At 36.9% G+C, this 14233-nt stretch overlaps 3 protein-coding genes across 34 annotated transcripts in view; 1 reads left to right on the plus strand and 2 right to left on the minus strand.

The window, feature by feature from the left end:
* Positions 1–4660, plus strand: part of LOC117403049 (NHS-like protein 1) — a 129079-nt gene extending 124419 nt beyond the window's left edge. For all 8 annotated transcript variants that reach the window (XM_059024200.1, XM_059024206.1, XM_059024201.1 and 5 more), the window contains one exon: positions 1688–4660. In XM_059024200.1, the coding sequence (XP_058880183.1) occupies positions 1688–2405 (718 nt within the window). In that variant the 3' untranslated portion in view covers positions 2406–4660. The remainder of the gene's footprint in view (positions 1–1687) is intronic.
* A 350-nt stretch (positions 4661–5010) lies between these two features.
* hebp2 (heme binding protein 2) lies at positions 5011–9825 on the minus strand. Of its 3 annotated transcripts, none has more exons than XM_034003170.3 (5): positions 9688–9825; positions 8994–9082; positions 8586–8721; positions 7381–7561; positions 5011–5685 (listed from the first exon to the last, which is right to left on the minus strand). In XM_034003170.3, the coding sequence occupies exons 2-5, from the start codon at positions 9066–9068 to the stop codon at positions 5484–5486; spliced, it is 594 nt and encodes a 197-aa protein (XP_033859061.2). In that variant the 5' UTR covers positions 9069–9082; positions 9688–9825; the 3' UTR covers positions 5011–5483. The 3 variants fall into 3 exon arrangements, with proteins under 3 accessions (XP_033859061.2, XP_033859062.2, XP_033859063.2); XM_034003171.3 differs by having other exon boundaries at positions 9597–9747; XM_034003172.3 differs by having other exon boundaries at positions 9576–9702.
* Positions 9826–11340: 1515 nt separating this feature from the next.
* The window catches only part of LOC117402228 (afadin-like), a 125838-nt gene continuing 122945 nt past the window's right edge, over positions 11341–14233 (minus strand). For all 23 annotated transcript variants that reach the window (XM_059024209.1, XM_059024217.1, XM_059024214.1 and 20 more), the window contains one exon: positions 11341–13926. In XM_059024209.1, coding sequence (XP_058880192.1) covers positions 13770–13926 — 157 coding nt within the window. In that variant the 3' untranslated portion in view covers positions 11341–13769. The remainder of the gene's footprint in view (positions 13927–14233) is intronic.

Raw genomic sequence — 14233 nt, forward strand, 5'->3', positions numbered from 1 at the left:
AACGTTTGGGCAATCGCTGTGCTGACGGAAACAGTATCTATAGAAGGTATGAACATGACATCAGCACAAAACAAGCCAGGTTTATTCGCCTTGAAATCATAAAAAGAAAAGAAAATTGACAGAAATGGACGGTGCAAGCCATCAGGAGACGCGTCAAAAATCACAGTCGACATTTCCATCAATGCGTTCCATAAGTTTATCAACAAAAGCATCACCATTTTCTGTCAAATATTTACGATTAAGATTGTAGCCGTTAGGCTGTGTTTTTAGCTGATGGACAGACAGTACTGTCGCACAAAGTCACCAATACATACCTCTCATAAATGGATTGTTTGTCTCTCAGTTCACTTTGATATAGTTTAATGTGTCGCTTATTATTCAGTATATTCTTTTATTGTCAGCACGAACATAAGTATTTGAAACATTTGCAATACTTCAAAACACTGGTTTTCTTTTAAATATTCATAAACGTTTTCTCCCCATTCCTCATCCACTAAAAATGTTATATTTTCATGTAAGTATTTCATTTTAATTTTTGATCAAGCTACTAATTACGTACTATGGCCAGCAATTGCCACTATAATCAGACTTTGATTGGCCAGCGTAAATTTGTTTGTGCAGTGACAGAGAACCATGTTTGAACGTTCTGTCATTTTTTGGTAAAATTCGGAATAAACCAGAAATGCGAACCTGTCCCTTGGACCCCAAATAAAAAAAGATAATATAAACACATACTGTCAACATCCCGGGCTGTAAGCACGGGATGCTACCTCCACAGTGAAGTAAACTCTTTTGACGAAAATCATTTTATGTAGCAACAAAGCTGGAAACTATACTGATTGTTTGAAAAAAACAGTAATGCAGGCATATCTCTGTCGTGAATACAGGTTGTCACTTTTTTGGCATGTTCAGCAACCATACATAAAAACAAAATTGATAAAAGAAAAAACAGCAACAACAAAAACAACAAACTTGAGGATCTGATGAACCTTTCATGTAAAACTTTTCATGTCAGGTTGATTTGGAATAAAAATTCAGTTTGGGATTCTTATCATTCATTTTTGATTGAATTTATCATTCATTTTTGATTGTCCGTTCGCTATAGCAAGCCCCTTGACGAACAAAAGGCTTGGCCCCCAGCAGGTTTGTTTTAGTGATAGTTTACTGTATATATTATGAAATATTTATCGCAGCAGGTTTTTATTTTCAATAGTAATAAAGATGTTAATATCTTGATAGTGTAATTCAGCTTTTGAAGTATTAGTTTACAGGACCTTAGGAGAAGATCATGATACATCTCTGTACTCTCCTAACCATACAGTACCAGTGATCATTTTCCAGGCTTTCAATTTTTGGTATTTCTAATTATAAAGCACTGTTTTGGATTCAAGATCATTTAAAACGTTAACATTGTGCTACATCAGATTGTGCTTCATGGAAGGTGTGGCTAAAAATGGGGCAGTATAAAAAAAATGAATTACAATCATTAATTAGTTTGTAAGTAATGTTTAATTCCTTTTAGAAATGTTTGCACTGTAGCAAAAGCTTAGTAGCTGCGCTATTCTCTCCCAATAATAGTGTCCATTCGATTATATGTGGATCCAAAACTGTAAAACAGCGCTGTTTCGTGAGTATTTATTTTGTATTTCTAATGAAGAAAACCAAACCATTTATTTCCAATTCCCAGATCCAAAAGGAGAGTTCTGGGGAGGAAGGACTCTGAGGAGGACCATGTGCGGAACCACTCCACGTCTCCCCCTGTCACACCCACCGGCGGGGTCCCCAGCCTGGCCTCGCCACACCGTCAGACAGGCTCCATCCAGCGCAGCATACGCAAATCTGCCACCAGCAGTGACAACTTCAAGGCCCTGCTGTTGAAGAAGGGCAGCCGCTCCGAGACCAGCTTCCGCATGTCTGCCACAGAGATGCTGAAAAACACAGCTCCCAAATTCCAGAGGACATGCTCCGAGTCCACTCTGGATCTCCCTGACAGCCACAGCAGTTCCCCTGGGAAGAACAAGCCAGCCCAGGATGAATGGGTCAAGAGCGAGGGGCTTCTACCCAGGAGTGCCTCCCTCTCAGGCACCAAGTACAGTCGCTCACGCACGCCTCCATCGGCTGCCAGCAGCAGGTACAATGCCCGTAACCGCATCCTCAGCAGCCCAATGACAGTCATTTGTGAGGGAGAAAGTGAACTGGCAGAATCAATTCACTCGAAGTCCGCTTTCAGCTTGGGGTATGTGAGTGGAATGCCTACAGGCTGGTTTCAAAGCAGCCAAAACTCATTACATACTTCACCATTGCAAGAAGAGACTAGTTCCCAGATAGACTGCTCCGAGAAATCTGAGAAAGTTTATCCCTCTGAGAACTGGAATGGCACTTTATTGAAGGAACAAAGCTGTTAAGGGCTGGGGGACTTTTGAATTTGGACATTTCTGTGAGAATCGTGGTAGGCTGGAGACTTTGAAGAGAAGCAAGCCTGCTTAGGGCCAGGACTCTCCCACACAAAGACTAATAGAAACTGCTTTAGAGCAGTAAGGTTCTGGGAGAAAATGGACTGTAAACAGAAGGGAGAGCTTGCCTGCAAAATTGTACTATTTTTCTTTTCTGTTTTTTAGGTTAAGGATTTCAAATGAATTGTGACTGCAATGTTTCTGTTTATTTTCATAAATTATTTTTCAGGAAATGACAGAAGTAAGTAGAAATAGGTTGTAACTGAGCAACAGGTGGTAAAGGGGTGTACGTTTTCAGGTAGTGTCAAGTTTATATTTGTTTGTGCTGGATTGAGCTGACATGAGTGGTGCTACTGTTTGAAGAAAGTAGCTGGGCTGGAACTGAAGGCAAGTCGTTTCTTCTAGAATTTTGACAAAAGGAAAATATTGAATTACTTTATGTGAGAATGCAGAAAGTAAAGGTAACAAGATTGTGTTTTATATTTCTTTTCATTGAATTGTGAGATGCACAGCAACAGGTGGTGCAAAAAACTACACCAGCCTTGTTTTTTTAAAGAAAATATTGCTTCCTAATACCATGGAACATGTAACACCTTTTTCCTTCAAGTGGTGTATTTTTGTAGTACATAAATATTTTGATAACAATGAATACTCTTGCAATAACAACTTTTGATGGCTCATCAACACAGCCCTCAAATCCGGCCTTTTGTAGCAGTATCTAAAATGGAAAGGGATAAAACACATATTGGCACTGCCAGAGTGTGAAAATACATTGTAGGTTTTGAAAACCTTTCTAGATATATTTTAGTTTGTAGATTTTGCACTCCAATTACTTTCTTTTATTGTTTTACATTTTTTAAAACATATATATTGTGTTTCATTGCAGCCATTTTGGTAGAACTTATTAATTTGAGCTAAAGGATGACAAAACAAAACAGATTTAATTTGAAATCTGACCACCCTGATATACTTGCTAACATTTGGTTACCAAAGATCTTGTTATTGTTATTATTATTATTTTTTTTTATTTTTTTTTAAAAGCTCCCAATTTGTAAATGTTAAAGGAGTCTAACATATTTTATATTAACGGTTTTTCTTTTGGCAAACCTTTTAATGAAAACAGAAAAAAAAAGAAAAAAAAAACGTGCTCTCATTGTGTTTTTACTTTTTTACGATTGACATAATTAGACTTTCCTGTGCAGTTTTATATTGTTTGTAAATATACAGAAATTGTAAAAGTACCTTTTGACTTTACAGAATTTGTACATTTTGAGAACCTTTTTGAAAGAGGGGAAAACCTTTTGTAGACTATTTATTTTAGTATAGTGAAAACTGGTTGTGACTTTTTCATTTGCAGTCGAACGTGTTAGTATTCAGTAGTATTCTAAATTCAGAAGCTTTTAAGAGAGCACCGAATGCTGCGATTACCTGCTTCAAATAAAGCAAGTCTGCTGAGTTTGTCTGTTTCTGTAATAAACACAGTAGTTTTCCCCAGCAATCTAAATGATGTACATCTGTCACAGCAGTCACACTATTACTGTCTTACTAGGTGTTCAACGCAAAATGAAAACACTTAAGTGGACCGTTTTACATTTTTGAAGACAAAAAAAAAAAAAAAATAGACCGACGTAGGTCAGTAGGGAAAAAAATATCTACTGGGGCTCCCGAGTGGCCCATCCAGTAAAGGATGCACCCTATAGCTTGGAGGTCGCTGGTTTGAGCCCAGGCTGTTGCACTGCCAACTGTGGACGGGCTTTCCCAGGGGGCAACACACAACTGGCCGAGCGCCGCCCGGGGGAGGGGTTTAGTTCAGCCAGGGTGTCCTCTGCAATTGGTGCACCAGCAACCCCTGTAGACTGGCCGGGCGCCTGCAGGCTTGCCTGTAAGCTGACCAGAGCTGCGCTGTCCTCCAACGCTGTAGCTCTGGGCTGGCTACATGGCGGGCCTACTGAGTGAAAAGAAGCAGTCGGCTGACGGGGGCGCACGCTTCGGAGGACAGCGTGTGTTAGTCATCACTGCTCGCTGCATTTGTTTCATAATGGTCCTTCATGTACCTATCTTCCTTTTTAAGTATATATTAAGTGAGTCAGAGTACCCATGCCATGAAAATACCATAATGGGATTTTGTACTTTACACCTTGCTCTTACAAAATTTGCAATTTAACGGATGTATTGCTTTCTGATTAAAAACTACCACGATTCAACAAGCTTCTCATTTTCCACTGGAGATTATACATTAGTTATACATTACAGTTCCGAGAGGTGTTAGCACATTAAGAGGTTGCATGCTGAACAGCTTAAAATGAAAGAAAGTGGGAAACCCTAGTGCGGCTTTCAACACAGCTGTCAGTGTTTACATTGAACAACAAATCATCTTGATGGGCAAGTTGATATACTGCCCTGCTCCCATGTTATGCATAATCTACAAAATATACCCGTATCTCAGTGAGGTGGATAGCTTTTCTTTGCTCATTGTAAAACAGCTTCAGTTAGTGAACTTGGCACAAGGCTCATAAATAAATACCAAATAAAAAAGTAAAAAAGTATTAAAGCAGTGTATTAGAGGTAAAACTTTATTGTTACACAATGTTAAAAAAAAATATATGAACATTGCAAATCCCTGTAACCCTTTTGCATGTATGACACTGCCGATATTCAAACAATCACTGTTGGCCCAAGCAGAAATCAGAACTCCATAGATCATGACACTGTACTGTCTGCTGATGCCTTTTGCCCAACTTTTTAAACATTTTATGATGAATCAAAAATACTACTTTAAAATTAACAGCTGAAGCTTCTAAAAATGCAACATTATGATTCCGTTTTTTTTTGCTGACTTGTCTATTTGATACATTTTTGTTATATGCTGAACCAGTACTTTAGCTGCAAACTACCAAAGGCACCGAGTCACGTTAGGCTTCCTTGGATGCACAACATTTAGTGTTACTTAGTTATCCAAACAAGACAATAAAAATCCCTTCATATAAAATTTTTGACAAAATCAAAACTGCACTAACACCATACTGGCATTTACGCTTCTGTTTTGACATCTTCGCCTGTCTTCTTAATCAGCCAAACCTCATTTTTTCTGTTAAATAATTTGAAGGGGCTGTCATACCCAGCTGTGTAATACACATTTTCCTCAAACTGCTGCCCATCTCGTTGCAAACTCTGAGACAGCTTTATGAGTTCTTCTTGAGCTTTCTGTGCATTTGTAAACCCACCGAATACTCTGAAATGTAGAACAAGTAAACTCGTGTCAGTATACAATAACAAAAATAGTAAAAGAAAATATAATATTCTGTCACTCTAATCGACTATCTTAAGTCTTTTATATTCTATACTAATAGATTGCTGAGGATCTTTTAGCCAATCAGAGCGCACTTTTCTCCTGTTCAATTCCACACAATTCAACTGTACCATATACCTCAATCATACCACCAGTCAGTCTGCTTTGGTATGACTGACGCCACCTACCACTTTAACGGTATATGCTTTATCAACCTTTTCCTTCTTTTCGATAAAAATGACAATTAACTAAAAGGTTGTCATGAATGGAAAACAAATCCTAGCTCCTTTTTAAGCTGGTATATTAATAATAAATTGATAGGACTGCGAGTGCCTGGTTATGGGTTATATTGACACAGCTACTTGTGCTGATATTCGCTTCATACAGACATTCGCCAGAAAAGTTTTCATTAGTCTGCTAATCTAAAACATGAACAGAAGTAAAAATAGTTCACTGAATTCTGATCCCCTCAAGAACTAGTGGGCCATTCCATACAAATTGTACATGGAAAAAAAAGGTTCAAATTAGACTGCTACTAAGAATAATTAAATTAACACATTACAATGCTTTTCTTAAACATAAATGACAACTATGGCCATAGCCTGAACCAGATTAACAGACCACCTTACCTAAGGTAATGTTAGGTTGACTTGGAAACCTTAGGATTCAGTACAATTCAGGCATGCAGTTTTAAGAAACAAAAAATATAAAATGTGAAAAACCTGGGGGCTCCCGAGTGGCGCATCCAGTAAAATCACTCACTAGAGTGCAGGATGCGCTCTATAGCCTGGACCTCACGAGTTCGAGTCCAGGCTATTCCACAGCCGACCGTGAACGGGAGCTTCCAGGGAGCGGCGCTCAATTGGCCGAGCGTCGCCCGGGGGGAGGGAGGGTTAGGTCGGCCAGGGTGTCCTCGGCTCACCGCGCACCAGTGACCCCTGTAGTCTGGCCGGGCGCCTGCGGGCTTGCCTGTAAGCTGCCCAGAGCTGCGTTGTCCTCCGACGCTGTAGCTCTGAGGCGGCTGCATGGTGAGTTCGCAGTGTTTAAAGAAGCTAGCGGCTGACGGCACACGCTTCGGAGGACAGCGTGTGTTCATCTTCGCCCCTCCCGAGTCAGCGAAGGGGTGGTAGCGGTGAGCTGAGCATAATAAAATAATTGGGCATTTCAAATTGGGGAGAAAATAATAAAAACTAATTGGCAACGACTAAATTTATTAAAAAAAAAAAGTGAAAAACCTGACAGTTTACTTATAGTTTACGTGCAGGCTGTTGCACCACTATAAAGTGCATTCAAATGCATATGACATGGCATTTATTAATAGTCACGTTTCCATTACTTTGTCAATCATATAATTTGGAAGTGTAAATACATTAAATGTATGTGTATTTAATTCCACATGTCAGCATTTTTAGCCAATGTCATTAAATCATTATAAAAGTTAGTTGAATTAATACAGTCACTGTGAGTTGTTTGGGGGAGTTACTTGACATCCTTTTGTGACTTAAATTAATCGTAAGAAACATTTTACTACACACTTCTGATTGTGTTTTATATATTACAAACATACTGAGTTCTGACATGTTAGAATACAGATTCTACTGGGCATATACAAAACTACTACTTTTTATTATAACATACCTGACAAACACAGTAAGCTCAGGTCTTTGTTCAATAAAAACATCTGGGTCAGATGGCTTTACAGGATCAGCCTGATGTTCTTCAGGTATATAGAATGAGGTGGTAAAGGTGGTCTCACAGATAGGTCCTGCACCTGGTTCCACCAAGCAGGTCACTGGAGCAGTCATCTCTATTTTCACCTCTGAGTGGGGGTAAAAGGGAATACAACTTTAAACTTACATGGGGACCTATATATCACTTGTAGAGCAATGGGTTAATGCACTGACCTTTCACTTTAGTAGGCTTAGTTCCACACGTTTGGTCCTAACCGTTAGTGGGCAGTAACAAAATTACAACACAATTCTTTTCAAGCAATGGGTTGGTCAAGATATAACCTAAATTAGCATAACCAACTACAAGCCAGGTCACCAGCCAGAGTTAAATTCCCCAAAAATGTGTTGTATGACATTGTAATTTGTAAATATGGTGGATTTTGCAATTCGAGCACTGCATCAAGTTCAACCTTACACAGGGATGAATGATATTGTTATTTTCATCTGATACAGGTTAACATCCCAAAGCTGTAACTCATGAGGTATTTATGAAACTTGTCTTGATCAATCCTGGTCCTGGAGGGCCGGTGTCCCTCCTGGTTTTTGTTCCAACTGTACCCTAAATTAATTAACTGGACCAATTAAGCTTCTAAGCACTTAGTTGGTCCAATTAAGTAATTTAGAGTACAGTTGGAACAAAAACCAGGAGGGACACCAGCTGTAATCAAAAAATAATTAAATGCAGGGTTGTTAATCCAGTTATTTTAGACAAGATGCCTATAGAGTTGGGTTGATAAGAAAGGACTTAAAGAGGTCAATGTCCTTCTGTACTGCAAACACAGCACTTTTCAATGCTACTGTATAAAGTGTCCCATGCATGGATTAATAAGGCCTTTAACGAATGCAACCACCACTGAATTACATTTTTATTTTATAAAATGTGTATCTGACCCCATCTAGTGGAATACTACTGCAACTTGTTTTCAAACACAGAATCGATTTAGTTACTTAATATATATTATATACAATTTTTTTCAAAGAACAAAAAAAACGATTTATTTATTTTTTAAAACTTGTTGAAATCAGTACAAACTGTGGCTATGGTTTATTAAACACTTTTCAGGTTTATTCTTACAGACACAGACACACAAAGATAGATCAAGTGCAAAATACTTTTCTCATTGTTGCCTTGTATGTAGTTGAAGAGTCTCATAAATCCTTTGCTGATGGCCGGATCTAGTTCCATTCCAATTACTTTAGTGCTGACCCACTTTGTGGCTCCATACTTTCGAACTTCGTAATCTGTGGCCTTAGAAAGAGTAATAGGTTTCATTACGCTTCACGAGAAAGCACCTAGAAGTACACTGCATGGATTTATTGCATATGCTGTATAAGGTAGCCTTTAGTAACAAAATACACAACTAAACCATAGTACTGAAAGGGCTGCAAGAGACACAACACAAGCAAGGTGTTGGGGACTATTATTTGCATAACATGATATATCATATGCCAGCATGTGAAATGCAAAATAATCTAACATTATAACATCTTGATACTGGGGAGATTCTGTTTTTACCTCACCTTATTTTCTACAGGTTCCCATTTAGGCAATTGTAGCCCAGTGGAAAACAACGCTTGCTGAACAGTCTTAATCATCCTGGTATTGTTTCCTAAAGAACAAAGATGAGACAGCAGGGCAAATATATATTTATGAATGAATGCTACAATCCTTCATTGTTAAAACAAAAATCTATTTAAAGCCTTACTTAAACCTGACTTTAAAAGTATGTCCCTGCCCCCCACAATATAAATTACACAAATCGTCATGGATTGTGGCATCAGTCAAGATGGATTTTCTGTTAGTACATCAGGGTATATCTGCGCCATTGTTTTATTAAATAATTAAACACAATAACTGTTATGAAAACATTAAGAAACTATGTATTTTCTGATTTTGCAGGTATTTCTTGTTTGCTGGAACTGAAGGGTTTCGTAGTATTCAACATCTATAACAATTTTTAACTTTGCCCCCAACACACTTTTGAGTTTAGGTACCTATACAAACATATTAATTTCGTGTCACAAAATAAATGTACCTGCTAGAGTTAAGTAAAAACGCTGCTACGACGACCACATGCATTTAGGAAAAGTTATATACCGTACCTTAATGATTAAGATTATTACCTCATTAAGATTTGCATTTCATTTGAGAGATTCCTGTTTAACAGATGCCATTTAGTATAAAGGTGGAAGTTTAACAATACAAATTCCCTACCTTAACAACTACGACAGTCAAGAAAGCAGCGCTTGTGTTTAATTTATTGGTACGCAGCACATCGTCTGTCTGTGTGAACACATGACACACCCAGTTTTTGGATCCGTTTCCTATTGGTCGCTATTCATCTTATGCTATCCAGGCGGAGTGTGATTGGTTTGTTAAGTTGTTGTTATAAAACCTACAGCGAGTGCACGTGGTGTTATTACAAAACCACAAGAAGCAGCGCTATATAACAGTACCTGGGCGGAGCGTACTGCTAGATTTTGTAGTTGCATTAATGTTTTTTCTTGATAAAAGGGTAAAAATTATATAACCCAAGACATATTTCTGAGTCAGCCTTGGTCTATCAAAACTGCAGTATGCTGTAATACAGTTTAACACAATACCACTAGATCTTGGTACAAATCAATAATCGTGCAGTATATACAGTATTGTGCTCCTGATAGTTCTAGCAATCGAACTTGCAATCAAACTTGATAACGATTTCTGTTCAGTTTTCAAGTAGCCTAAAATGACATGGAGATAAGTGCAGTTTTCATTATTGTACATTTAAAAAATATGTTATAAACTGATGGTTCCTTTTCCATGAAGGTGGATAATGTACCACAGTACAAGAAATAGAAAGATGTTGCTGCAGATTTCAACATTCCCGTGAACACTTTGTCAACCATTCTGGAAAGCTGGGACACAATAATACAGGCCTATGAACAGCAAACTGTGGATGCAAGTTGTCAGTGTTTCCGATGCTGAGGACACCTTGCTTTTGTGGTTTAAAAATGTCCATGATCAAAATGGGACATGCAGACTTCAAGTGCAGTTAATTTGCAATGTATTCTTGTAGGCCTAGTTAGTTCAAGAGGTTATATTTTAGCAACTACAAATAAATTGTGAGAAATAAGTCGTGTTTTCTACGCTGATGCCGGAAATTGCGTGACAAGCAGGATTTTACTTGCTGTATTTTATTTTTTCTTTTTTGTTTTTAAAAAAAGAAGCTTTTTTGTATAGTATGGTGTACTTTATGAGATTCCATCGACTTTCTGAAGATGCCGCGCTGCTATTTGTACAGAGATTTCAGATTAATTGTGCACATATTTGCAAACAGTCACAAGTAAATAAAAAAATCCGTCATTGAACAATTAAACATATTTTAAATTGTGTGGTGCTGTCTTTCTGTACCATTTGCCATTCAAATGATATTGCAAACCACACTGCATCAGAAAGGAATTTGATAGGCCCAAGAAAGGTTTTAAAACAGACACCGTATACAGCTGGAAACAAACATTAAGTAAAATACTGGATCAAGTACTAAAGTACTTTTGCAGGAAGTCATGTGAATACTTCAAGCGATATAAAAATGTGATTTTATTTACTTATTTTTAATCAAAAAGTGTACACTGCCCTCGATTCATGCAAAGCCTGTACATTTTATTTATTTTTAAAACGTACAACCAGCAGGAAAACCCCATTAAATTGGCAACCCTCAGCATAAGTTTATCAAGAGCCCTCAGCATTACAGCAGGGGCTCTTGATAAACTTATGGGAAATGGTCTGTATAATGCAGAGGTATTATGTCCATACAAAAAACACTTACAAAACTACTCAGACAGCATAATAGCAGTTAAAGAAAAATAAAGGACAGAACCCACCTAATACATAATACAAAGACAGTTTATTAAAAATAGGTTGCAAGTGAAATAGTCGAAAATACAGCAGTTTTTCAATGCTTTCAGTAATAAAGCCACTTAGAGAAAGCACTCATACCACAGCAGATGTTGAAAGTCCTACAAAATCCAGAAAAACACTCAACTTGTCCTTTTATTAAAAACATAAAATACGTATGCAGTACATGGATGAATGTATTACAGGAACAGGATTTTTATTAACTGCTAACATTTTCTCACACAACTCCAGTACATGCAACATCCTTAATGTGTTCCCCAATACACACTGCCCTTCATTTCATAGATGGTAAACTGAATCTTCCAATAAGTAAAAAAAAAAAAAAAAAAACTAAAGCAAAATAAAAAAATATTTACTCCAATTTTCATTAAAGCAATCATACAATTTGTTTTTCTTTGCTAAGGCAGTAAATGTCTACTCTCTACACTTGAAGTGTGCACTTATCCTTAAATACCCCATATGGTAAAAGTAAATAATCCAGCCCAGAGCTTAGTTAAATAAACATTTTTTTGGAAACACCTTAAGAAACTTGTAGTACATCAGAAAGAAAAAATTGTAAGAGGGCCATTTCCTTGGCAAGAGACACATTGATCATAGCTGGAACTGTGTACTGTGTTAATTGGCTACCAGACCACACATAGAACAGAAGGCAGTCTGCTTATATATATATATATATATATATATATATATATATATATATATATATATATATATATATATATATATATATATAAGAAATCTGGACTGTGATTGTATTAAGTACAAATTGCTTGAACTGATAGTGTGAAGATCCACCTTTCATTTCACCTTGAGATTTGCGTAAATAATAAATACTCTTCAAAGCAGCTGATTAAAGTGACTGATCTGCAGATACCAGGTGAAATGGATGAAAAAAAACTATTGTAATACACATAGAATGTTCGTACAAATTCTACTGAAATTCAGCATATTTATTTATTTATCTATATATATATATATATATATGTATTTTTTGATTTACAAAATCCTCATGTAAAACAAAACAGTTTAGTAATTAAAATAGACTGTTTAAAGCAGTTGTAAACACCAAAAATAAAAATAAAAGTCCCATCAGTCCTGTCTTATCAAATGGATAGGATATGGGTAACCTTTTCCATGTAAGTAATTCCAGTCATACTATAAACTAAGAAAACAAGTAGACTGAATATTTTCAACTGAGTGTTAATTAAGCCATTTGCTGTTTCCACCTACACCATGAAACCATATTATAAAACTCTTTGATATCAAACTGGGGCTGCCACTAGTTACAACCACAGTACAATCCAATCTTCAACTGTATGTTACATTAAATTGTATGCATCACATTTTCGTATAAAATCACATTTAAAAATGTTTTTGCCTACCTCCATTATTTCCTTAAATATATTTAGGGCTTCTGATTCTTGTTTTTAACCGATAAAAAAAACGATAAAACACCCGATACAAAAAAAATTAAAATTGGTGGATAGCCAATAAACACTGGAAACCACCGGAAAAAGTTAATCAATTCACATTGACTTCACCCCTTTCCCACTGACCCAGGACCATAAGGATTTCGTTGTGGAACACAGCATAGGAAAGAAGGAACAACTTAAGTGTGCAAGTACTGTCGAGTTACTACTACAAATATTTTGACAGAAAAAAAAAAACTCAAGCATTTTGGAAAGTAACCGAAAACACTAATTTCATACAGTATATCAAAAACAAAAGCCCAGAAAAAAAAAAAAAAGATTTACATAAAACTCAAATAGCTGAAAATAAGCACCGAAAAATAAAATTAATAAACGCTGAAAAACAGAAGCCCTAAATATATTTCCCCCAAAATTAATAAACAACCCTTTGTCCATTAAGTAACCACCCTCACATTTTTACCGTTAAGAAGCACAACAGGATTCAAAAGAAGATTTATTTATTTAATAACAGAATCGTCTTTTAACTTGAAAATTAACCTTGCACCAACAGAGAAAGCTAGAACTGTTTTCTGCAATTACAGCTAAAAAAATAACATTGGTGGTTTAAACTAGTCATTATAAAAGATTCCAGATGACCGTAAGCTACTTCGGCTTTTTTTTTTTTTTTTTTTTTTTTTTAAACTCCAGAAAACTATTAACCCGAAACCATTAAAAGAAAACTAAAATATACCACCCTTCATGTGATTCCTTTTTTTATAATTAAAACATATTTTACAGTGCTTTATTATAATATATCTTTAACAGTTCTCACTGAAAGTAAGCAAAATTGCCTCTCTTGCTATTGCAATATATCTAAATCATATTTAACAGTCCAATTATTAGGGAAATCAAAATCACACTATACAAAAGGAACACGGACACTCTCCTCTTTCATTCGGAGGCACGCTCAATCCTGCTAAGGCTCCAGTTTTATTTTGTGTTGAGTTCGTTCTCCAACTCCATCAGTTTTCTTGATGCCTTGACTTTATTGGACACATCTTGTCCCTGGGAAAACAATCGCTGGCGTTCCTTGAAAGTCATACTCTCTGGAGCTTCACCAGTCAAAGAACCATCTTGATCTTGACCACTGGGGGGGGCGGGGGGCGGGGGGCGGGGGGGGGGGGGGGGGGGCAGATAAAAAAAAAACAAAAACAGTTTAATATACCTTTCATAAATAATTTGGGAATTTAGTGCGCACACTGCACCTGCCCAATATGGACAATTTGCTAGTGTAAGTGCCATTGTATTGGGAGAACTCCCCAGTGCTAACTTTAAAACACTTACACTTGTAAATAGGCCCATACACATTCAATTAAAACTAAAGATTGTCCGACAACACTGTAGCTGTGGTAACCTTAGAATTGAAGCAGAGTTTCAGGCAATGCATGTGCTCG

The sequence above is a fragment of the Acipenser ruthenus genome, chromosome 5 (genome assembly GCF_902713425.1).
Source record: "Acipenser ruthenus chromosome 5, fAciRut3.2 maternal haplotype, whole genome shotgun sequence".
NCBI classification, from domain to species: domain Eukaryota; kingdom Metazoa; phylum Chordata; class Actinopteri; order Acipenseriformes; family Acipenseridae; genus Acipenser; species Acipenser ruthenus.